At 52.7% G+C, this 22,393-nt stretch overlaps 1 protein-coding gene across 2 annotated transcripts; it reads right to left on the bottom strand.

Annotated features, from left to right (window-relative positions):
* Positions 1-200: 200 nt before the first annotated feature.
* Slc38a3 (solute carrier family 38 member 3) lies at positions 201-17,860 on the bottom strand. Of its 2 annotated transcripts, none has more exons than XM_021172042.3 (16): positions 17,719-17,860; positions 7,854-8,003; positions 7,691-7,769; positions 7,400-7,515; positions 6,761-6,834; positions 6,577-6,669; positions 6,397-6,478; positions 5,340-5,422; positions 5,200-5,258; positions 4,841-5,011; positions 4,676-4,755; positions 4,326-4,426; positions 3,997-4,121; positions 3,762-3,906; positions 1,174-1,277; positions 201-1,083 (listed from the first exon to the last, which is right to left on the bottom strand). In XM_021172042.3, exons 2-16 carry the CDS (start codon positions 7,952-7,954, stop codon positions 979-981), a joined length of 1,518 nt encoding a protein of 505 aa, XP_021027701.1. In that variant the 5' UTR covers positions 7,955-8,003; positions 17,719-17,860; the 3' UTR covers positions 201-978. The 2 variants fall into 2 exon arrangements, with proteins under 2 accessions (XP_021027701.1, XP_021027699.1); XM_021172040.3 differs by lacking the exon at positions 17,719-17,860 and adding an exon at positions 16,170-16,295.
* Between the last annotated feature and the right edge of the window lie 4,533 nt (positions 17,861-22,393).

Genomic DNA, 22,393 nt, shown 5'->3' on the forward strand with positions numbered 1-22,393 from the left:
GGTCTGAGCACGCCACCGCCACCGCTTGGTCTGAGAGGCAGGAGGTGGGGTGGGGGAGGAGGGTCTTGCTCAGTTCCCACTCTGGTGCAGGCAAGCAGACAGGAGAAACCCAGTGCCCCTCTTCACAATTGTTACTAATCCCTACCCCATTTTCCAGAAACCTGAGGACTGTGGAGACCAAGAATATAGAACACAATCGGTCTTGTGTATAATATTTATAAAAGGCAAGCCTCCCCCTCCCTGTGCCAGCCTGGCTTCTAGGGTCTTTGACTCCCAAGGGCAGGCTACTCTGGGCCTGGCCTCCCCTCTCCCAGCAGTGGAATGTAAGTCATGGCCCAGGCGTGAGGTGTGGGAGTCCCAGCCTCCCCTGAACTGTGAAGGCCCACAGCAGGGAACCCTTGGGGTGCATACCAGCCCCATCCTCAGCAGAACCCGCTGACCCCAAATATGGGATGGGATAGGGTCCCCTATGGAGGAGAGGAAAGAAGACAAGATTATCCAAGATTTGGGGCCCAAGTGTTGGAAACAGGGCTGGAGATCAGGGACGGGCCCTTGGGTTTAGACTGTGGCCTCTCAGCAGGACTAGGGGATGTCTTCAGGCCTGGGTTTTCTGGCTCTGTGTGCCCCTACAGCCCGTGTGATTTCAGGAGGTGGCCGCTAGGCCTCAGTGTGCACAGCTGCTGGAGGAGGATGGAGGGTTTCATAGGATCTAAGGCGACGACAGCCCCACCCTGTTCCTAGTGCAGGAAGCCCCTGCAGCTCTGGAGCCCAGCAGGGGTGGTCCATGGGCCTTGGTCCTGGCTCTTCAACAAAAACCTTCCAACGGAGAGGATATGGGTGGAGCCAAAGGCCATAGTATTTACAGAGTCTTTCTCCCCGTCTCTCTCCCCTTACTTAGCCCCTGGCTGGGAGCAGGGGCCGGAGAGAGAGAGGGCAGGGGGTGCTAGGATGAATAGACAGGACAAAATGGAGGTCCTCCTAATGGTTTCCTCCATGCTGGCTGGTCCCAGAGACCCAGTCAATGATGATGAAACTCAGGCTCATGGTCATCAGCAGGAAGCCAACCGCAGCGAAACAAAGGGCCTGTGGAAGATCAGGAGTGAGAGTCAGGCCTGAGCTAGGGAGAATTCCCTTAGCACTGCCCCAGCCCACGGGCGCCAAGGCCCCTCCTACCAGGATTTTAGGGGTGGATCTTGCAGGCTCCTTGTCAGTGGGCATGATTCGGAAGTAGAAGATGGCAGGGAAGATGAAGATGAGGCACGGAGCAGATGTGGCACCTGCAGAGAACAGAACTTAGCAACAGCTGCTCTCACTTGCCTACTGGCCAAGGTCTGAAGTGGATCAGTGAGATCAAGTAGTCTCCTTTGGAGGAAAGACTACATTCCGGGGAAGCCCACCAGCCTTTCCCTCTCTTGTTCTCTCTCCACCAAGGTACAAGGCTGATGGTGTTGGCGGGTAAGGAAAATATATGAGAATGAAGCTAGCCATGAAGAAAAGAAACTTATATCAGAATAAACCCCTAAGAAAACTGGGTTCCTGGGGCTGGTGAGCTGGCTCAGCAGTTTCCAAAGGTCCTAAGTTCAATTCCCAGCAAGGGCATGGTGTCTCACAGCCATCTATGAGGGGATCTGATGCCCTCTTGTGACATTTGGGTGTACATGCAGCAGAGCACTCACATACATACATACATACATACATACATACATACATACAAGAATACTGGCTTCCTAACACAGCTTGCTATAATTTGGATCTTGAATGTTCTCAGAGGCCCAGGTGCTTGGGGAGGTGGGGAGTGGGGTCTCTAGGAGGTTCTGAAGTTGGTGCTACTTGAAAGGGGGCGGACTAGCGGGGCAGTGGTGGTGCTTTTAATCCTAACACTTGGGAGGCAGAGGCAGGTGGATTTCTGAGTTCGAGGCCAGCCTGGTCTACAAAGTGAGTTCCAGGACAGCCAGGGCTATACAGAGAAACCCTGTCTCGAAAAAAAAAAAAAAAAAAAAAAAAGAAAGAAAGAAAGAAAAAAAGAAAGAAAGAAAGGGGGTGGACTTTTAGGAGGTGGAGCCTTGTGGGAGGTCCTTAAGCATGGGTATGAGCCCCTTAATGGTACTGACTGTAAGACATTGTCTCCTCTTTCCCTATTAGCTCTTGGCCATGGAGTAAGCAGTTTTGTTCTGCCATGCACTTCTGTCAGGATGGGCTATCTCACTATAGCCTCAAATCAACTGGCACCAATCAATTATGGCTGACACCTGTGAAAGTATGAGGCAAGATAAACCTCTTTGTTTGTTTGGGGACAAGGTCCTGTCCCAAGGGATACAGGCTGTCTCCTGTATCCCAGGACAGCCTCAAACTGTATAGTCAAGAATGACCTTGGACCCCTGTTCTTCCTGCCTCCACCTCCTCAATGCTGGGAATATCACTGCAATAGCTTGTTTACATGTGCTGGAGTCTAACCCAGATCATCAGGCATGCATAGCCAGGCAAACAGTCTACTACAAACAGTCTACTAACTGAGCTATGTCCTCAGTCCTCAGTCCCTGAACCTTTTCTCTCTCTCACACTTGGTAATTTTTATATTTATTGCTTTGTATATGTGTGTGTGTGTGGCTGCACGTGTGTCATTGTGCACATGTGACCATTAGAGGACAACTGCTGTTTTTTTTTGTTTGTTTGTTTGGTTGGTTGGTTGGTTGGTTTGGTTTGGTTTTTCGAGACAGGGTTTCTCTGTGTAGCCCTGGCTGTCCTGGAACTCACTCTGTAGACCAGGCTGGCCTCAAACTTAGAAATCTGCCTGCCTCTGCCTCCCAAGTGCTGGGATTAAGGGCGTGTGCCACCACTGCCCGGCGAGGACAGCTGTTTAGGAGTCAGTTCTCTTCTTCCACCATGTGAGCTCCAGGGATCAAACTCCAGTTGTGAGGCTTGGTGGCAGACTCACTGAGTCGTGTCATCAGCCCTACATTTTTTCTTTATAAGTTAATTGCCTCTGGTATTCTGTCACAATGACAAAGAGCTGACTAACAGTTTCCCAACAGACTTTCCCATCCCTTGAACCATGCACTTCGGTCTGTGGATTTCAGTTTGACTCAGAGTTTGAACACACGGAAGCGAGTCTTTTCAAGATAATCTCACAATTCTCAGCCCCCCAGATCAGTAAGGCAGACTGAGGAGTAGGGTTAAGGAATCAGTCCTATGACTTTTGGGGTGACTTTTTAGAATTGTCTAATTTTCCAGCTCAAAACCTCAGCTGGGATGGGACAGTGGACAGAGCCTCAAGCTTGGAGTCCGATAGTCTTGTAGCTAAATTGGGTCCCTCTACTTATCAACTGTAGCTCTTGTGTTCCTTTAATCACGCTGGCCTTGGGCCTCCCTATATGTAAAATGGGCTAAGACATTATGGGATCTTTCATGGTTGTCCATGGTTGCTATGCTGTCTCTGCTTGCGTTCAAGTGATTCTCCTGTATCATCCTCTCAAGCTAAGATTACAGGCACATACTACCATGCCCAACTCAGTGAAATCCTTTGTGGAGACTTTGGCCTGGGCGTCCACACTATCATCTATTAAAGAGGACCAACTCAGGGTTTTTGAGCCTTCAAGATGGATTGCAGTAGTAAAGATAAGCATTCAGGTAGGAGGCCAAACCATGTACACGGGGGATAGCCCTCATAAATGTAGGGTGTGAACCCAGGGGTCTACCAGGATCTGTAGAAGTGAAACTCTCTATGGCTCTACCCTGCTCGCCCAGTCGGGTCAGGCTCTCACCAATGATCCCAAATATGCCCAAGATGTTGGGGGCGAAGATAACCAGCAGATTGATGCACGTAAGCAGGCCAGTGGCAATGAGCACGTGCCGCAACCAGCTGAACTCCTGGTTCTGAAACAGCATCTGCTGGATAGCACGTCGTACCTGGGCAGGGGGAAGAACCATCAGTCTGGTGGCCTCCACTAAACCCTCCCTTCCCTTTAGCCTTGCCCAGCCACCTGCCCACTGGCTCACCGGGAACAGAACGATCGGAACTGTAAGTGTGACCGCTATCAGCACGGCCACTCGCACACACAAGATCAGCACGTCAAACGGGTCCACCTTGCTGTAGGTGTGCAGCAGCTCCGACTCCACCCCGTCTGTGGCAGGCAGGGAGGGTGGTCAGCAGGCCAGGGGGCGGTGGACCCTGACACTGTGGGGAGTGGTACTCAGACTCACCTCCACAGCTGCAGGACACAGTCAGGCATTGCACATCTAGTGAGTGCCTAAAGTCACTGTGGCCACTGACCAGCCCTTGCCTCCCAGCCTGGCTCCCGATCCCACCCGCGCCGATCCAGCCATACCGTAGAAGGTGAGGTAGCCGAAGAGGGCGGCCAGGAAGTACATGACATACATGACAGCAATGGACAGGTTGGAGATGTGCTGCATCTTCCTCTTGGAGGGGCTGCGGACAGTAAGAGACGGGACTTGGTGGCGCGGCAGGCTGAGCCATGCCGTGATACCTGTTTATATCCGAGGGGTCTCCCTGTCTCCTTCTTGGCTCTAACTCCCACTCTTATCAACCGTGAAGACCTTTGGTCTGGTGACCTGAGTCTCAGCTTATCTCCCTCCAGACAGACATCCGAGACCACATCTATTCTCTCCAGACCAACTCAAGGCAGCCGCCGTCCCTCTCCCAGCCGCAGACACCTACTCCTTGAGCTCTGTATATATGGGCAGCACCTCAGGGTGGCAGACGAAGGCGAAAGCCATGATGGGGATGGTGTATGCTGTCTGGAGACACAAAAGACTTTGTCAAGGCAGTCCCTCCCCACCAAGCCCCTCCCCACTCCCCTGGCCCAGCTTGGCCTGTTGGAACCTGTGAGTTGAGAGTGAAGTAGCTTGGGGTACAGAAGGCCTCAGCAGCAGCGTCAGGCTCGCCCTGCAGCTGCGCCTTCTCCTCTGCTACCACCACGTGGCTGAAGTTGCTGGTGGCATTGGCCAGGTTGTGTGCCAATGGGCAAGGAACTTGGAACTTCTTATAGATGACCTGGAGTGGAGAAGCGTGAGTGTCAGAGTCAGGCAGAGCTGCCGGCAACGGGACTTGGAAGCCACAGTCAAGATTAGAAGAGCTGTCTCCTCACTCCAGCTTCCCTGGAGACCCTGCCCCCTCCCTCTGACACAGGACTCCCTCGGGCCACTGCTCTTTCCTGACCAACATGGAGGAGGGTGGCTCACTGCGATCAAGAAGAACACCATGCAGCTGAGAGAGAAGCCACTGGAGTAACCCAGGTAGCCTGCAAAGGAGGAGACTGTGAGACTCGGGCCTCTCCTGTGTCCCTTAACGTCCCCCCTACAGCCTGACCCTGGTGACTCACCGAGCTGTCGCATCAGTGCTAGGGGCAGAATGATGGTGACAGAAACCAGGATCACAAGGTAGTTGCCATCCATGTACCACACCCTACAGGAATAAGCAGTGGTCAGGAGGACGCCCCGCAGCCTGGTGTGGGGCCACCGGCTTCCCCAGTGGCACACTAGTGACACCACATTGTGTTCCCTGATGAATATTTAACCATCACTCCAAGTCTCCCTGTGCTTTATCTAAAATGGGCTCGTTGGTTGTCACACTCCTAAGTGGGGTGACCTGGCCTGGGATACAGCTCGTGCGGGTCCCCTGTGACTGAAGTTGCTGGTAGTGTTGTCTCAGAGGTCTGAGTCCAGCCTCCTGAGAGGACCTGGCTCAGGGAGGATCTGTGCTTTTCTTGGAGGGGAGGGGTCTCAGGGACTTGCAAATAATGTGTGCTCCCTGTGGTCTCTCTTGGCACCTGCATCTTGTATTATTCCAGCCCCCCTTCCTCCTGGAAATGAACATGGGGCATAGATAAGGGTAAATGGGGCAGGGCCACTCATTCTTCTTGGGGAAATTCAAGGGCCTTTCCTAGGGAGAAGTCCCCCGGGAGCCTAGGTGCACACCCCCAGTCCTTTCCTCTCAGCACTGTTCTCAATCACCAGCCCCTTTGCTTGTGGGCACTGGGTTGTCCACAGCAGGGGTAAGTAAGCTTCTGATCTCTTCCCCTAAATACACAGCGAGGTTGGTGCTCAGCCGCTGCTAGCTAAGTAGTAGGCACCCCCACATATGCCCTGGGCTTAATCTCTTGGTAGTGGCAGCTAGGGTGGGGGTGAACCCCATGATCAGGAATAGCAGGTGCTTAGAGTTAAGCCTGAGGCCCTTCTGCTCCTATGCAGGGTCCTGGGTCACATGGGCCCTAGCTTTCGGGCTCTCGGGGTTTTCCCTGGATGCTCTGCACACAAGTGGGAGCTGCATGTGGCTTTCTTCGCAGCCCTGTGCTTGCCACCAGCCATACTTCTGCCTTGTCTATCACAATAGCTGGTACCCATTACTTCCACCCCACCCCACCCCATTCCCAGGCTCACGAGGCCGGCTTCTCCAGATTCAGGAAGGTCTGTATGACAAGAGGCAATTCAGACTTGATGATGTATAGGTAGCTGGACATGGCTGGGGAGGAGGCAGGGGGATAACTGCTGAGGTGAGCTGAACCAGCCAGCCATCAGACCTGCCCATTCTGCATACTGCCACCCCAGCCACTTGCTCACCTCCGATGTTCTGAAGTGTAATGGCCAGGGCTGCTGCTAGCTTCCCCGGGGTCCCAAAGGCACGGTAGCCCAACTGCTCGTAGGCACGGATGCCTGTGAACACAGGAAGTCAGGATAGCTGGGGGTGGGGGTTGGCCCTCTTCACCTCGCCCCCCCCCCTTTTGCAAGCCCACGAGCGGCTCACCCACAATCCCCGAAGACTTGAGGAGCAGGTGGATGGAATAGCTAGACAACAGGGCCACCGCTGTAAGCAGGAACCTGGAGGACAGGGTGGGAAAGAGGCCACTGGGGGTTGGCTGGCAGGGAGTGATGAGCTCAAGGAGGCTGGGAGGAAGGACTCTGTGATATCAATGTCTGATCTCCCCCTACCCAGAGGGAGTGGGTGCAAATCAGGAGACTCCAGAGATATTATGAATGCTACTCTTTTTGACCCAGGGTGCAATCTGACCTGGGTCGGGGCTCTCTGGGTCAAGAGTGTCCTGAGCCTGTCCTCTAAGCACCTCCTCTTCTTGAGTCTTTGGGACAAACATGTTTTCCATGCAGGCTCCAGGGCAGAGCCACCAAATCAAGGACTCATGTGGCCACACAAGGCCTGGCCACAAGGATTCAGCCATCGAGTGTAAACGTAGTAGAACAGACACAGGTCTGTAAGGCTGGCCTTGTGGGTTTGAAGAACACTGAGGTATTTTTGCCTGGCTGTGGATGTTTTTGCAGCGGTGAACTGGGTGCTGAGAAAGAAGTGCCCACCCACTGGATAGTGAGCTGGAAGGTCCTTGGAGGTCATGGTTGGCGGCTATTTAGGGCTGTTTGCAGAGGCACTCACAGGAAAAGGATGATGCCCGTATTGGCCATGGCGTAGGCGAGCCCCAGAATTCCACTGCCCATGATGGCGTTGCTGAGATTGAACACTGACATCCCAAATGACGTCTTCCCCTCAAACTGCAGGCACCAGAGTAGGATGGAGACAAGAGGGGAATCAGCACAAGGGGGGGATGGGTGCACTGTGGTCATCTTCCTTGTTAACCTCCCGGCCTACCATTGTGTCCCTAGAGAACCTCATCACCGTGTCCAACTTCCCCACAGTCCCCCAACTCCCTCAGGCTGTCCAGCTCACATCAGTGAAGTGTGGCTCCTTGCTGGGACTTTTCTGAAGGAAGCCCTTGCCCTCTCCACAGTGTTGGGTGTCTTCAGCCCTGTAAGAGGAGGCCAGCGCGTGGGACTCTTGGACCTCTGCCCAAGGCTGCCCTCAGCCACCACTGGCTCCCTTTTCTGCTTACCTCTGGGTGTCTGTTGTAGGCACGCCCACTGGTAGAAGCCCCTCCAAGTGTTTGCCATTGGGCACCAGCTCCACCATCTCTGTCTGTCGGGGTATCTCCATGGCTCAGAGACCACCCCAGAACACCGCTCTCACACCGACAGTCAGGTATCTGTGGATCAGTCAGTCTTTCTGGTTATCCTTGGGGTCATGGTCTAGTCTCCCACATGGAGTCAATGACCATAATACATCTCTGAGAGGGTCACTTGGGACAGACAGGCCCATGAAAGCTCACTGGAACTTGGCACTTCCTTGGGATCAGGATGGGACAGGACAATAACTCTCCTGCAGAGAACAGTCCAAGCTGCTGGGACCTCAATTTCTCTACCTGTGAAGTGAGGGTCATTTGGGTGACCCGAGTCCATAGCTGAATAGCACCAGAAGTCCTGAATGCTAAGCCCTAGGTTCTGACCCCACTCCGCGTGTGCACCTTGAATTAAATCTCCTTCCTCACAGAAGTCCTGGGACACCATTTCCTGAACTGGTCCTGTGTGCCAGGGGCCTCCTGGCCAACCTAGAATGGCACTGCCCGACGGCTGGAGGCCTTGGGAGAGGGTGAGGGGTGTGGGCCCCGTTCCCAGCTGCCCGGCGGGCTCTGTTGGCAGTCAGAACAAAGGGCCCTCTGTGGGCTGAGAGCTGGCGCTGTGGACAGCAGGCGCAGAGGGTGCCCCTTCCAGAGCCAGGAGGCCTGAAGCAGTGCCGGGGCTGGACACCTGGGTCCATCCAGCCTGGCTGTCGTGAAAGGCCCTCAGGGGCCCTTCCAGGAAATGGATGTCCCAGGGCGCACAGTTCTGCGGGCCACTTGCTCTTCATGCTCCTCACAGCCCTGCCTTCCTTCTAGCATCTCCTCTCTTGCCAGGGAGCCCTGATCCTTAGAGCCTGCCATCCAAGACACCCTCTAAACAGAGCTCTCATTTCCCTGGGCCAGGAGCTTAGGGCTTGGCCGGCTGAGGAGAAGCCCATATCACTGCTGGGTGCCCCTCTCTCTCTGGGCTTGGCCAGGCTGGACTGCAGATGATCCAGCTTCCACAGTGACCACTGCCCAGACAACTCACTGGCTCCTCTCCCATCCCTGGGGCCAGGGGATACCTAACGTGCCCAGAAGATGTCTGGGCAAACTGAACCCAGGCTCCGTCAGGACATCCTAAAGGCTAAAGTGGCCAGGAGGGGCTCTGAGCCAGAGTGGAGATCAGAAAAGGCTGTCTCTGCCAGGCAGGATAGCCAGAGCCTGGGCCTGAGGCAAGCGGGGTATCCCAAATGCAGCTCTGAATCCATTCGCCCTACTCTAGCCCACAATGGTCTCAGACCTTCTTTGAAGCGGGACACTCCAAGGAGCTCGAACAAACACCTGGGATTGATCCTTGATTCTACAGGGAGCCAGGCTCAGGCCTTAGGCCCCACACCATATAGATATCTGTCTCCCTATACCCACCGGAGCACCCTCACCCACCCCAGCCCAAAGCTCAGATCTCAAATACCTTATCCCTGGGAATTCCACACCTGATACCATTACCTACCGCTGTTTCTCTAGTTGCCAGTTTTGAGCCCTTTATTATCGTAGCCTACCTACCTAGGACCCTGACCATGTGGACTCTAGGACTCTCTTCCCATAGATCATCGATCATCCCTAAGCTGTCCTCTCTCCTGTAGATCAACTGTCATTCCTAGGTTGTCCTCATGTTGCCCTTCTGCTGAGCCTTGCCAGGATCTCACCTAGATGTAAGGTGCCACTGCCAGGTCTCCAAAGCCCCCTGGCACTCAGCAGGTTGCCCTTGCTCGGTCCCCACCCTGAGCAAGCTGGAACAAGCCCTGGGAGTGTGCTGAGTCAGCGGTCTAGGCCAAGCAACTGTTTCTGCTATAATGACAGACAGAGGCCCCCAAGGGCTTGCCTGGGCCGGTGTGTGTAGGGCTTCATTCTATTCTGGCATCAGGATACGGAGCAGCCTAGCACTGCCTCCAGGGAGACTAAGTCTGTGGAATGGCTATGGGAGGTGCCTGAGGTTCTGGCTCTAGGTTCCCTGTCCCCTTTCAGGATGTGGGCTAAAAGCCTTTGAGGCCTGATGGCTATTATTCATAACCAGTCATTGCTGGGTCTCAGGCTGCCCTGAGATCCCAGGAAAGATGCAGAATATTTGTCCTCAAATGACCTCCAATCTGGTTGAAGTAATGTCCTTCCATGTTCCATTACCCCTGCCCCCAACCATCAATCCTTTATATCTCCTGCTGGGACTGGATGTGAGACAATCTCTTGGGACTTTAAAAAGGAGAGGAAAGTTAGGTATATAGCTAACTGGTAGAGTCTTTCCCTGGCATGCAAAAGACCCCAGGTTCCAGCCCTAAAACTCCCCTGCAAAAAAAAAAAAAAAAAAAAAAAAAAAAGGTGGTTAGGGGAGAGAGGTATCAAGAAAGGTTTCCTAGCCAGGCGGTGGTGGTGAAGGTGGTGGTAGTGATGGTGGTGGTGGCAGCGGCGGCGCACGCCTTTAATCCCAGCACTTGGGAGGCAGAGGCAGGTGGATTTCTGAGTTTGAGGCCAGCCTGGTCTACAGAGTGAGTTCCAGGACAGCCAGGCTACACAGAGAAACCCTGTCTGGAAAAACAAACAAACAAACAAACAAACAAACAAACAAACAAACGAAAGAAAGAAAGGCTTCCTGGAAGAGGCAGTGTAGTCAGGTCTAAACTTCCAACAGAAGCTCCAACGTGTGAAGTAAGGAAGAGAGGCAGAGAGTGCAGCACGGGCGGGCGTAGGCTCTGAGGTGTGGTATCAACAGGGGTGAGGGGAGAAGGAAGAGTCTGAGTGTAGACAAACCTTCCAGAGCCGTAAAGGCTAAGTCAAGGTTGGTAACCTCAGTGTGGGCGGGTCTCAGGACCACAGCCCCAGAATGGAGATTGGCTTTTATCCTATGAGGGAGATCTCAGATACTTCCTAGGGCTGCCAGCCCATCTCTTACAGCTCCTACCTTGGGCCTGCTGTCTCCAATGGTGGTGAGAGCCCAGACGAGCCCCCAGCTCAGACCAGCCTCACTACTCAGACCACCCTCAACCAGGACCTCATCGCCCCCTGAAGTCTAGGGGTTCTGGGAGGCTAGATCAAAGCTTATGACAGAATGAGGGAGCTCTCATGAGGCTTCACCTCCAAGAGCAGGCCTGGGGGGTCCAAAGAACGGCCAAGCCTTAGGATAGAGAGGTCCCCGAGCCCTTGGACGTTCGTGAGGATGGCGTCAGTTGTGGGTAGTGTGAGCAGTGAGCTGATGGCCTGGCCCAGCATACCACTCTGAGGCTTGTTTGCTCTGCCAGGAGATGGGAGGGAGGGGCATCAGGAGGACGGTGCATCAAGTAACGCCTGCCCACGCAAGCATCACAGAGTGAGAATTTATCAGGCACACCTCGGCAGGTGTTGACTTTGGCTAATTAAAGACTTCTAGGCCCAGGAATCCAGGCCAGGATGGGCTGGCTGCTTGCATCAGCCACCATGGGCACCACAGCTTCCTCTCCTATCGGAGTCCCTAGGCTCTGTTCTTCCCCTCAGTTCTCAGGGACCTAAGTGGGCTTGCGAGTGTGGGCCAGCGACAGGGTGGACTGTACTTCTCCCAGTCCTGTAACCATATGTTCTAACGGGGTGTGTACGTCATATAAAATTCACTTCTGCAGCTCTGCCTTCCTGGGCCTGGGCAGCCTTGAACTTAGCCCAAGGAAGACCTGATATGAAGCAGGCTGTTTGGAATGAAGAGTCACAGAGCTCCTTACTGGGAGGCTCCAAAGTAGGGAAAGCTCCTATCCCTGGTTTAGCCATTATGTCAGGGTATCTCTAGATTCCTGCTTCTCCGGGTTTAAAGAGGGGACTCCATCTTGGGAGTAAGCGTGCATTGCCGAGGGATCAGTATATGGTTAACATGTTTGAACGGTAGGTCCCTAACACACAGCCACAGGGACTGCTGGGAGCCGCCGCTGTAAGAGATTGAGGTTCAGGGCAAGTAGGAGGTTGGTAGAGCACCCAGTCACATCTCGTCCCCCCCCCAGGTCACTTTGGTGACAGAAGACCCCAGGCTGTACCTAACCACTGTCTCATCACTAAAAGACAACGGAACAGGAGGACGAGATGTGGCCAGTGTGTGATCGGCACAGCTGGCATGAAGAGGTGAGTGTGTAAGAGCAGGCGAAGCCAGGGAAAGGTGCAGACCTGGAACAATGATGCCTCAGCGACTCCATGCCTCAGCCTCGGCTCCCTGGCCCTGGGATCTGTGTAGCCTGTGTCTGTGTTCTGGCTATCCGGAAGCATCTAGGAGGATCTAAGAAACCCAGCTGGAGCCGGAAGGTAGACTTTCCTGTGACAGGGTACACTTCCTAGACAAGGCAGATGCTTACAAGTCACCTTGGCCTCATCTCCCACTGCGACCTGAACCCCCTGCTCAGTCCCTAAGGGAGAGTGTAGCCTGAACCTCTCAATGCAAGCTGTCCGGAGCCAGCAGCAGCCCCCTCCCCCGACTCCATTGCCAGCTTGTTCAGAGAGATGTGTAGCCAGAAGTCCTGCTGAGGCAAAGGACAGAACATCACGTGACTGTGGCCCCCAAGAGGCAGGGGAGACCCTGCGCCAGCCAGCCCATCTTCCTCTGGGCCGACCCGGAATCCCCTGGAGGTGGCCAAATATTTGGACAGCCGGACTTCTGGCCTCAAGGAAAACTGGAACACAAGCCTGAGGCAGTTTGGGACTCATTGTAGACCCTGATGGGGGGCTAAAGCAAGGTCAGCTTGGAGGAGGGGAGACATCCAAGGTCAGGAGGATTGAGAGGGCGAGAGGAAAGATCTGAAGGGAGAGAATGCAAAAGAAAACACACATTTCACATATGCGCCCATGCATACTGATCTAGACAGACAACCAGCCAGCCAGCCAGGGGCCCAGAGAGCTAGAGAAACATGGGTGGATATACAGGGTGACAGACAGAAGAAAACAGAAAGAACCATAAATCATATATAAGTGGATGGTTTGCTATTCAGGCAAGGAGAAAGAGACAATGAGAGAGGTAAGAAACAAAGAGGACCCTCCAGAGGCTGCAGAAAGATGGTGCCAAGAAATAGCCAGCAAGAGACAGAGCCCTATAGGGATGGTGGTGCAAACCTTAAACCCCAGCACTTAGGAGGCAGAGACAGGGGCATAGCTATGAGTTAGAGGCCAGCCGGATCTATATAGCAAGTTCCAGAGCAGCCAAAGCTACATAGTAAAACTCTGTCTTAAAAACACCCACAAAAACGGGACTGGAAGCCGGGCGTGGTGGCGCATGCCTTTAATCCCAGCACTCGGGAGGCAGAGGCAGGCGGATTTCTGAGTTCGAGGCCAGCCTGGTCTACAAAGTGAGCTCCAGGACAGCCAGAGCTATAAAGAGAAACCCTGTCTCGAAACCCCCCCCCCAAAAAAAAAGGGACTGGAGAGATGGCTCAGCAGTTAGGAACACTGACTGCTATTCCGAAGGTCCTGAGTTCAAATCCCAGCAACCACATGGTGGCTCACAACCATCTGTAATGAGATCTGATGCCCTCTTCTGAAGACACCTACAGTGTACTTACATACAATAAATAAATAAATCTTAAAAAGAAAAGAAAAAAAAAAAAGAAAGAAGAAACACAAAAACAGAGCTGGGCCAGTGGTGGCACACACCTTTAATCCCGGCACTTGGGAGACAAAAGCAGATGGATTTCTGTGAGCTCAAGGCCAGCCTGGTCTGCCAAACAAGTTCCAGGACAGACAGGATACAGAGAAACCCTGCCGTGAAATAACCAAAAAAAAAAAAAAAAATCCCACAAAACCAAAACAAACAATCAAATAACCTCCGCCCCAACAAAGACAGAGAGTCCTAGAAGGAGCAAGGAGGGAGAAGGAGCCAAAATGGCCATGCATAGGGTATGAGGCAGGTGTGTGTCAGGCTCCGTATGTACCATGGAGACCCTAGGCAGAACCCAGGGAGGACTCCATAAGGCCACCACTGCATCAGGTCTCCATAAATTCAAGTCCTATCCCACCAGCCCGATGCCATGGCACATCCAGTGGAGCCAAGGCCAGGCTCTGCTAGGAAGTTCAGAGACCTCAAGGCTGGTGCCTGAGACTTATTTACCTGAACAGAGGAAAAGGCAAGCAGAGGCGATGGTCAGCTGGAGCGACTCCTATTGTCAGTGGTCACACACAGGTGCAGACGTGCTGGCTGAGGGGCTGTGTACAGGACGTGGCCCGCAGAGCGGAAATTCAAAGCCAAGCAACCCTGGGCCACTGGCAGGAAAGCCCCTCCTGCCCCAGCAGCTGGTCCTTCCCGTTGGCCCCCAGAAGTGCTGCCTGGTCCTCTAGAGCTCCCACCCTAGCCTCCTGTGTCTGTGTTCCCATCCAAAGTCAAAGGCCCACCTCTTCAGTATGCTTTCACCAGTCACACTGTGTGCAAGACACACAGTAGGTACTCAATAATCATACTGAATGAATGGAATGCATTCAAAGTTCTCAGTCTAACTTACCTACTCTGTGGGACCCAGTCCCTGGTGATGTCTACAATAGAACTCTTCCCACGGGGCCCCTTCCTACGACGATGACAGCACAAACATCACATTTCAGCTTGCTGGGCACACAAATGCCTAAACGGCATTTAGTCTCTTGCAGGCACTGCCTTGCAAACATGCTTTGCCCTCAGTCTTTCTGCTTCCACTCACACCCAGCGCAGACTCCCAGGGTGTGCTTCATTCAGCTTCCGATCTTTTCCTGGTTCAGCCTGGAGTTCATGATCTACCTGCCTTCGTTGGGCCTGTTTCTCCATTTGTGGGGGTAGGGAGGCCATGGCCCCTGACACAAGTACAGGGATAAGCAAGTCTTTGGGCCTGGTTTTCTGGAGCCTTGGACTGTGGGATACAGCAAGCCTGGGATAAGATCACACTCAGAAGGATGATTTGAGAGGCAGTGAAGAGATGGGATCCCCAGACCCAGGCTGAAGGAAGCTCTGAGGCACACCGTTCTCATCTTTCCTAGAGACACAGTCTCATGCTCAAACCCAAGAAATCAGAGCTTGCATTCCTGGTTCTGCCATCCCAGCCTCTCCAAAGTGCTGGGCATGGCCTCATGCACTCCTGATCCCTCCCATCATGGGGCTTCTTAGGGGAGGTTTCCACAGCTGTGCAGATGTTCCCTATTTCCAAATAGAACTATCCTTGGATTTATCTAGCTTTCTAACACCCTATCACACAACGAATGATCCAAGGGACTGACTTCTTTTCTGGAAAATAAGCCCCTACTCCAGATTGTGTGCCAGAGGTCTCTTTTAGGGGACAATATAATGGCGGGACGCGGAGAAAGCAAAGGGGGAAGAACAGGACTGGTGGGCTAAAGTGCCATGGAGACGTCCTCCGTGGTTACTCCTCAGGGTGCAAGAGCCCCCTCCCTCCGCACACAGGAGAAGGAAAACCTGGATTCAGGTCTCAGGTCACGTGGCGAGGGGGAGCTGCGCTTGGGGAGCAGTTCTCACGTGCTCCATCCTTGGCCCCCTTCTCTAGTGTAAACAAACGGCACGCATTCACTGTAGCCAATGGTAGGGGCCAGTCCAGCAGGGGCAGGTTCATGAAAACTGTCCTGGGCCCTGGCTAGTTCTCACACCTCGGCCAGCCAGGTCCACAGGTGGACAGGAGCGCCCATTGCACCCCGCCCTCAAGCCTAAGAGCCACATAAACCCAGAGCAGTTAGTGCCCGCTGGCCCCACTGCAAATGGCACTGGTTCTGGGGCCAGCATGTACCCCGCGGCCCCTCAGGCGTCCCGGCCCGATCTGCCCTCAAACTGCCCAGAGAGCGGGATAAATATACCCGGATCGCCAGCGTGCCAGCCGGCGGATCTGCCTCTCAGGCGCCCGTCGGGGCAGCGCTCCAGGGTCTACTCCCGGCCATTCTTTAGCTGGTGCCCGCGGGTCCTGACTCAGGAAGTCAGTCCACTGTTTCCTGAGCTTCAAACTAGGTGTTCTGTGGATCTAACCCCGGGCTGCTGTCCCCTTCTGTCCTGCTTGGCTCTACCAAGAAGCGGAATCGACGAGGTGGCCCTCCCCGCACCCTGGCGCAAGCTTGTAGCTGGTGCCTACCGGCAAGCTCACAAACCTGTGCTCTGGAGCTCGCAAGATTCTGACTCTCGGAAAGCTGAGACGCCTGCCCGGGTCTCTGGGTACAAGGAGAGCTGCCCAGAGCCCACTATGCACTGGGGGAGGTATTGTGGGCTCCTTCTGCCCAGCGCCCCTGTGCTGGTGGCTCTATATCCCCCAGCCGTACCTGGCCTCGTGGTGGGCACGTTCAGCACACTCCGTTCCAGAGGGTGAGATCCGCTCTGCTCCAGGCTGAGCGCAGGGCTGCAGCAGCAACTGCAGCAGCAGGGGATGAAGGGTGTCCGGCCCCGCCCCCGGCCCGCCCCCGGCCCGCCAATCCCAGGCTGCCCGAGGGAGGAGGGGCTGGTCCGGGGAGGAGCGGGGGCCTGGCCGACTTGTCTCAAAGGGGCAGTCGGTGCCCTTGGTGCCCTCGGAACCTATAGGTGGGAGATCCTGATTGGGGAGGGGTCGCTAGAGCCTTGAAGGATCGGGGCGATGGTTCAGGTCAAAGCAGAGATCTTTGTGAGGACAGTGACTGCCCTGAACCCCTGAAACATTCTGCCTACATTTCTCTAAATCCCCGAAGAGATCTTCAACCAGAAGAAATAGGAATACCGCAAGGCTTAACTTCAGTGAGGGACTTGGAACGGACGGCTTTCAGACTTACGCCTTTTCTACCTTGCCTGGGTCGACTGCCTTTGCTTAGCAGGGGTGGATGGAGAGGCTATCTCAATCAGTTTTTTTCTTCCCTTGAGATAGTACCCCAGAGTCTGAAGCAAATAATGTCTGGGACAGCGAAAACAAGGGGAGATCTCACTGTGTCTTTTCAAGCCTTGCACTGCTATGCTCTCTACTCTAAGAGTGAGTGACTGCTGACAGCCTGCCCATCAGAAACGGGGGCAGCACTTGTGAGAAAGAGACTTTAGGGATGGCTCATTCTTGGCTGGCAGTCAATGCCACCTCTACCTGATTCCCACCTACGGCTCTGGTGCTCAGAGGCAGGTGGCAGAGGGTAGGGAGCTAGGGGAGGCGTTGACCTTTCAGGCTAAAGGGGCCGGGACAACAGCTGTGCCTCTCTCTCAGCCACTGGCTCTGATCCGATTAATTCCATGGCCTCTGCTGTTCCTCTCCAAGCTGGACTTCTCTTGTCATATCTACCTCCTGATGTCATATCTACTTCCTGACGCTGTGAAACATGCCTTCAGAGGCCAGGTCTCATCCTTCCCTGCCTGAGGCTGGGAGTCGGGACTCCTCAAATTCCGAAGCCCTGGATTCCCTTCCTGGTGACTCATAACACTAGCACAGCCAAGCCCAAGCGTGCCTCAGTTTCCCTCTGTATCAGAAAGAAATGGTTGTCTTGCCCTTTGGCCTGAGAGAAGGGGGTGGGGGGGTGGGGTAAAGAGAAAGCCATGAACTGAGACCAGATGCTGCCTAAGAGGGCCAGGGAGCTGAGGGCCTAAGGAAACAGGCCCTGGGGTGATGACAACTCCAGGAACACAGGCCATCGAAGCCTACCTTTCCGGTAGCTAGATGACAGGAAGGAAAGATTTGCATCCTTAACCAAGGCTGACGTAATTGCCAGACCAGAGCTTACTTACCACATTGTGAAGGGCCATTAGACTCCCAACCTCTAAAACAGCATGAGAAACAGGTAGAGTGGCACATGACTGCAATCCCAGCCCAGAGGGGAGCAGGGAGAACAAAATGGCTGAGACAGAATCACCTTGGATACTCACAGGAGCTATTTGTCAAGGGGTAGTGGCACCCACGGGCAGTTCCTGAGGGTCCTAACTAGGCTCAAGGTCACTCAGCATATGGACATTGGAGTCCTCAGTCCAAACGGAACAGGCCGAGACTGGCTGTGCTGGGCTTCTGAGGGAGGCCTGGAAACTTAGTGATGAGGGGTCCCTGGGTAAGGCCAATCACATTGAAGCTGGGGGAAGGGTGACTGTTTGTTGTTGCTAAGCCTGGAGCCCTGCCAGGGTAAACAGAGCTCTGAGGCCTTCCTTGCTACGCCACCTGCAGAATCTCCCAGCCCAGCCTTCATCAGCTGCACAGCCTGGATAGGACGCCAAGAGAGGCCAGGCACCTTCTTCTAGAGGTCCTTGTAAACGCCATGGTGAGGTACCTTTTTTAGGAGAAAGAAAGCTTTATTATCTGTGGCATTAGGCCAGCCCTTGCCTCTATTCCCTGATTTCCACATTTCAGACACAGGCCTAAAAGATTGCCGGACATGTGGGATAGAGCTTAGAGTCAATTCTCCTTCCAAGGTCACATTGGTGCTATTCCCTTCCCTCTTCCTTAGCCTTTACCTATCCAGCCTCCAATAGGGCAGGCTTTTCTCATACCCCATTCTACACAGTTCCTCCAGACCCTCTATGGCATTGATGCCCCATCACCTCTAACCTAGTCCTTCTTGGATCCACGAATTCCATGGGCATCTGCGAATCCTCCTTTAGACACACACACACACACACACACACACACACACACACACACACACCTGATGCAGCCTGGCTGACCACACACGAACCTACCATTTTTTTAGAACAGGCCAAATGTCATGCTTCTGTGCCTCTCTTCCCTTGCTTCACCAGCCCGAGAGCCTCACAGTCCTAAGTCCTTGGCAACCCCTGGTTTGTCCTTTAGCATTCCAAGGTGCCCAACTCGCCAAAGAAGCGGCCGGCTATTCTAGGTCTTGCTATGGTTGTCCAATCAATGTTCCCAACACACTCAGTCCCAGCCTCAGCATTTTCTTTTCTTTTTTTTTTTTAATAATTTGTACTGGGATACCACATTTTTTTTAAGATTTTTATTTTATTTATTGATTATATGTAAGTACACTGTAGCTGTCTTCAGACACTCCAGAAGAGGGAGTCAGATCTCGTTACGGATGGTTGTGAGCCACCATGTGGTTGCTGGGATTTGAACTCCGGACCTTCGGAAGAGCAGTCGGGTGCTCTTACCCACTGAGCCATCTCACCAGCCCCAGCCTCAGCATTTTCATGTGCTTTTCGTGGGACATGTAGATGTCTATCAGAATCAGTGCACCAATGAATGAAATCCCAGTGGAGGAGCAGACTCAGTTCAGGGGATGGGAGTGACATGTCCAGGCTGGATGAGAAAGAACTCTCCAGAGAAAGCCCAGGTATACACTAATAGATTCTGCACTATGTATACTATGTAACAAGAAGAGATACTTGTTAAGGAAACAAGTTGGAGACTTAAAGGGTTCACAGAAGAGGGAAATCTTGTTTCACACTCCAGAGCAGAAGACCCAAGTCTACACTCTTTCATTGTTCAGTGCCCAGGAAGCTGCTCTTTGGACACAAGCAGAGTTGAATGTCACACTACAGAATGCAAAAGAATGGAGGTAACTCATAGGCAATTCCTCTTAGCTAGTCTTGCCCAACTGGGGCCCCTAGAGCTGGTAGCTTCCCTGCCTTCCCTGCTTCTGCAGGTCTGGCATGTCTGCCCTCTCTCCCCTGAGATCTGGCCCCTAGCTTCTCTGGCCACTGAAGCAGTTTAATGAACCCAGGTCACATGGACCATGCTGCTGCCCATGGGAGGGCTCAGACTCCCAGTGGTCACCCAGCCAGGCTTGACGTCAGTGGCCGTAACCATCCACTTGTCTAATCTCTGGTCAGTGGCCTGGCCAGGCGAGACCTGTCAGAGCCAGAGCAAAAGATCATGAGGGCCCTCGGGGACACTTTGAGGTTGTAGGACAGACAGGATGGCTGGAGGGCACATAGTAAATGCCCCCCACCCCCACTCCATATGACAGATATGACCATGGTGTTCTGTCGGACCCTCTGCCCTAAATCAGCCATCAGGCACTAACTGGGCTCATCTCTCACAGTGTGTTTGCACTGCTGTGGTAAGTGGGGCTAAGGACTTCTGCCTTGGAGACTTCCCTCACACAAAGTGCAGCTTAGGGCCAGGCAGTGTCTCCCTCACACAAGACTCGGGAATGTTATTCTTCAGGCCTAGACCCTGTACTCAGAACCCTGTCTGGAGGGTGGAGTCCAGCTCACACACAGAGCTGATGTTCTTCTCTTCCCCTTACTCAAGAGCTTTCCCCAAACAGGGCAGCTAATGAAGGAGATTCCATTAGTCTGCCTCTCCCCGCTTTTTTTTTTTTTTTTTTTTTTTTTTTGAGACAGGGTTTCTCTGTGCAGCCTTGGCTGTCCTGGGACTCATTCTGTAGAGTAGGTTGGCCTCAGATTCACAGAGACCCACCAGCCTGTCTTGAATCCTGGGATTAAAGGTGGGATATATAATTTTTCTAATTTTCTTAAAACTTTTACTACATTTGTACATTTGCTGGGCAGTGGTGCCACACTTTTAATCCCAGCACTCAGGAGGTTGAGGCCAGCCTAGTCTACTAACAAACAAACAAACAAACAAACAAACAAACAAATTATAGTCATTCCTTTTCCTTTCCTCTTCCCACACCCTTCTCTCTTTCCCTTTCACTCTCTTTGTGAAACAGGGCCTCACTGCATAGAATTCTGTATATAGACCAGGATGGCCTTAGACTCAGATAAATCTGTCTGCCTCTGCCTCTGTCTCCGGAGTGCTGGAATGAAAGGTTTCTGCACCATCGTTCCTGGCTTCCCCTGTTTCCTTCAAAAGAGTTTTCATTTGAACTTACTAGAAAGCCAAGGAAGGCTACTTTCCAAACCTTCATTGCTTTGTTCTTCTTTTGATGTTTTTCTCATTAATTAATTAATTAATTAATTCACTTTAAGTCCTGTTACAGCCCCCTCCCTCCTTCCTCTACTCCCACCCTCTCCTCCTCCATACCCCCCCCATGGGTTCCAACCCACCTTGGCACAGGGAGCCCCTCCTCCCTCACTGAGGCCTGACCAGTCAGTCCAGCCAGGGCAAAGGGATCCAAAGGCAGGCAGCAGACTCTGAGACAGCCCCTGCTCCAGTTGTTATGGGAGGCACATGAAGACCAAGCTGCACATCTGTTATACATGTTCAGGGGGCCTAGGTCCAGCCTATGCATGCTCTTCGGTTGGATGACTCAGTTTTTATGAGCATGGGCCCAAGTTAGTTGACTCTGTAGGTCTTCCTGTGGTATCCGTGACATTTTGATCATTTTTTGAAGACAGAGTCTCACATACTTCATGCTATCAATCTGAGGAGTTCCTGAGCCCTGACCCTCCCAAATACTCAATGTCCAGTATTTTATAGTGCATATACTATACCCTGCTAAAATATCTTTATGTTTATTCTTTAAGTATGTAAAGAAAGAGAAAGCATATCTAGGCACAGAGATTTTTCTTCGTGTTATGGTGCATGCCGAAATGCAAATGTGGAAGACAGAGGAGAAGAAAAAAAGAAAAGGAAAGAAGGAAAGAAAAAAAGAAAAAAAAATACTGACAGAGTTTTTCTATGTAGCCCTGGTTAGCCTGAAACTTGCTGTGTAGATCAGGTGGCCTCAAACTCAAGGAAGACAGCCTGCCTCGGCAGACCAAAGGCTTATGCCACCATGCCACTTCCTGACTTCTTTGTTTCAGTTGTAGCATTTGCTTTTGTTTTTTTTTTTGACACAGTGTTTCTTTGCATAGTTCTTTGTGTAGGTTGTCCTAGAACTTGCTATGTAGATCTGCCTGCTTCTGGGATTAAAGGGGTGTGCCACCACAATTTTTGCCTTATTTATTTATTTATTTATTTATTTATTTATTTATTATATGTAAGTACACTGTAGCTGTCTTCAGACACTCCAGAAGAGGGAGTCAGATCTCATTACGGATGGTTGTGAGCCACCATGTGGTTGCTGGGATTTGAACTCCAGACCTTCAGAAGAGCAGTCGGGTGCTCTTACCCACTGAGCCATCTCACCAGCCCAATTTTTGCCTTTTTAAAGACATTATCTATGTCGCTCTGGATGTCTTGGAACTCACTGTATAGACCAGGCTGGCCTCAAACTCACAGAGATTCACCCGCCTCACCTTTGGAGTGTGGGGAGCAAAGATGTGTGCCACGACACCCAACTAAAAATGTTAAAAAATGATTTTACTTTATGCCTGTGGGTGTTTGCCTGCAGGGGTGTCTATGTACCACGTGGGTACCATGTGTATGCAGGGTGCCCACAGAAGCCAGCAGAAGATATTGGGTTCCTTGGAATGGGAGTTACAGGTGGTTCTAGTTACCATGTGGTGCTGAGAACTAAACCCAGGGCCCCTGGAAGAGCAGCCAGTGCTCCTGAGTGCTGAGCCTTCTCTCTCCAGTACCCAGATGAAAACAACCACTTATTTTGTTAATGATTTATCTTTATTTGGGTCTATGTGTGTGGGGATATGTGGATGTGAGTCCAGGTACCTTCTAAAGCTAAAAGAAGGCATCAGATCCTCTGGACCTAGAGCAACAGGTGGTTGTGAACAGCCTGCTATGAGAACT

Source organism: Mus caroli, unplaced genomic scaffold (genome assembly GCF_978045245.1).
Source record: "Mus caroli unplaced genomic scaffold, Mus_caroli_1 scaffold_11, whole genome shotgun sequence".
NCBI classification, from domain to species: Eukaryota; Metazoa; Chordata; class Mammalia; order Rodentia; family Muridae; genus Mus; species Mus caroli.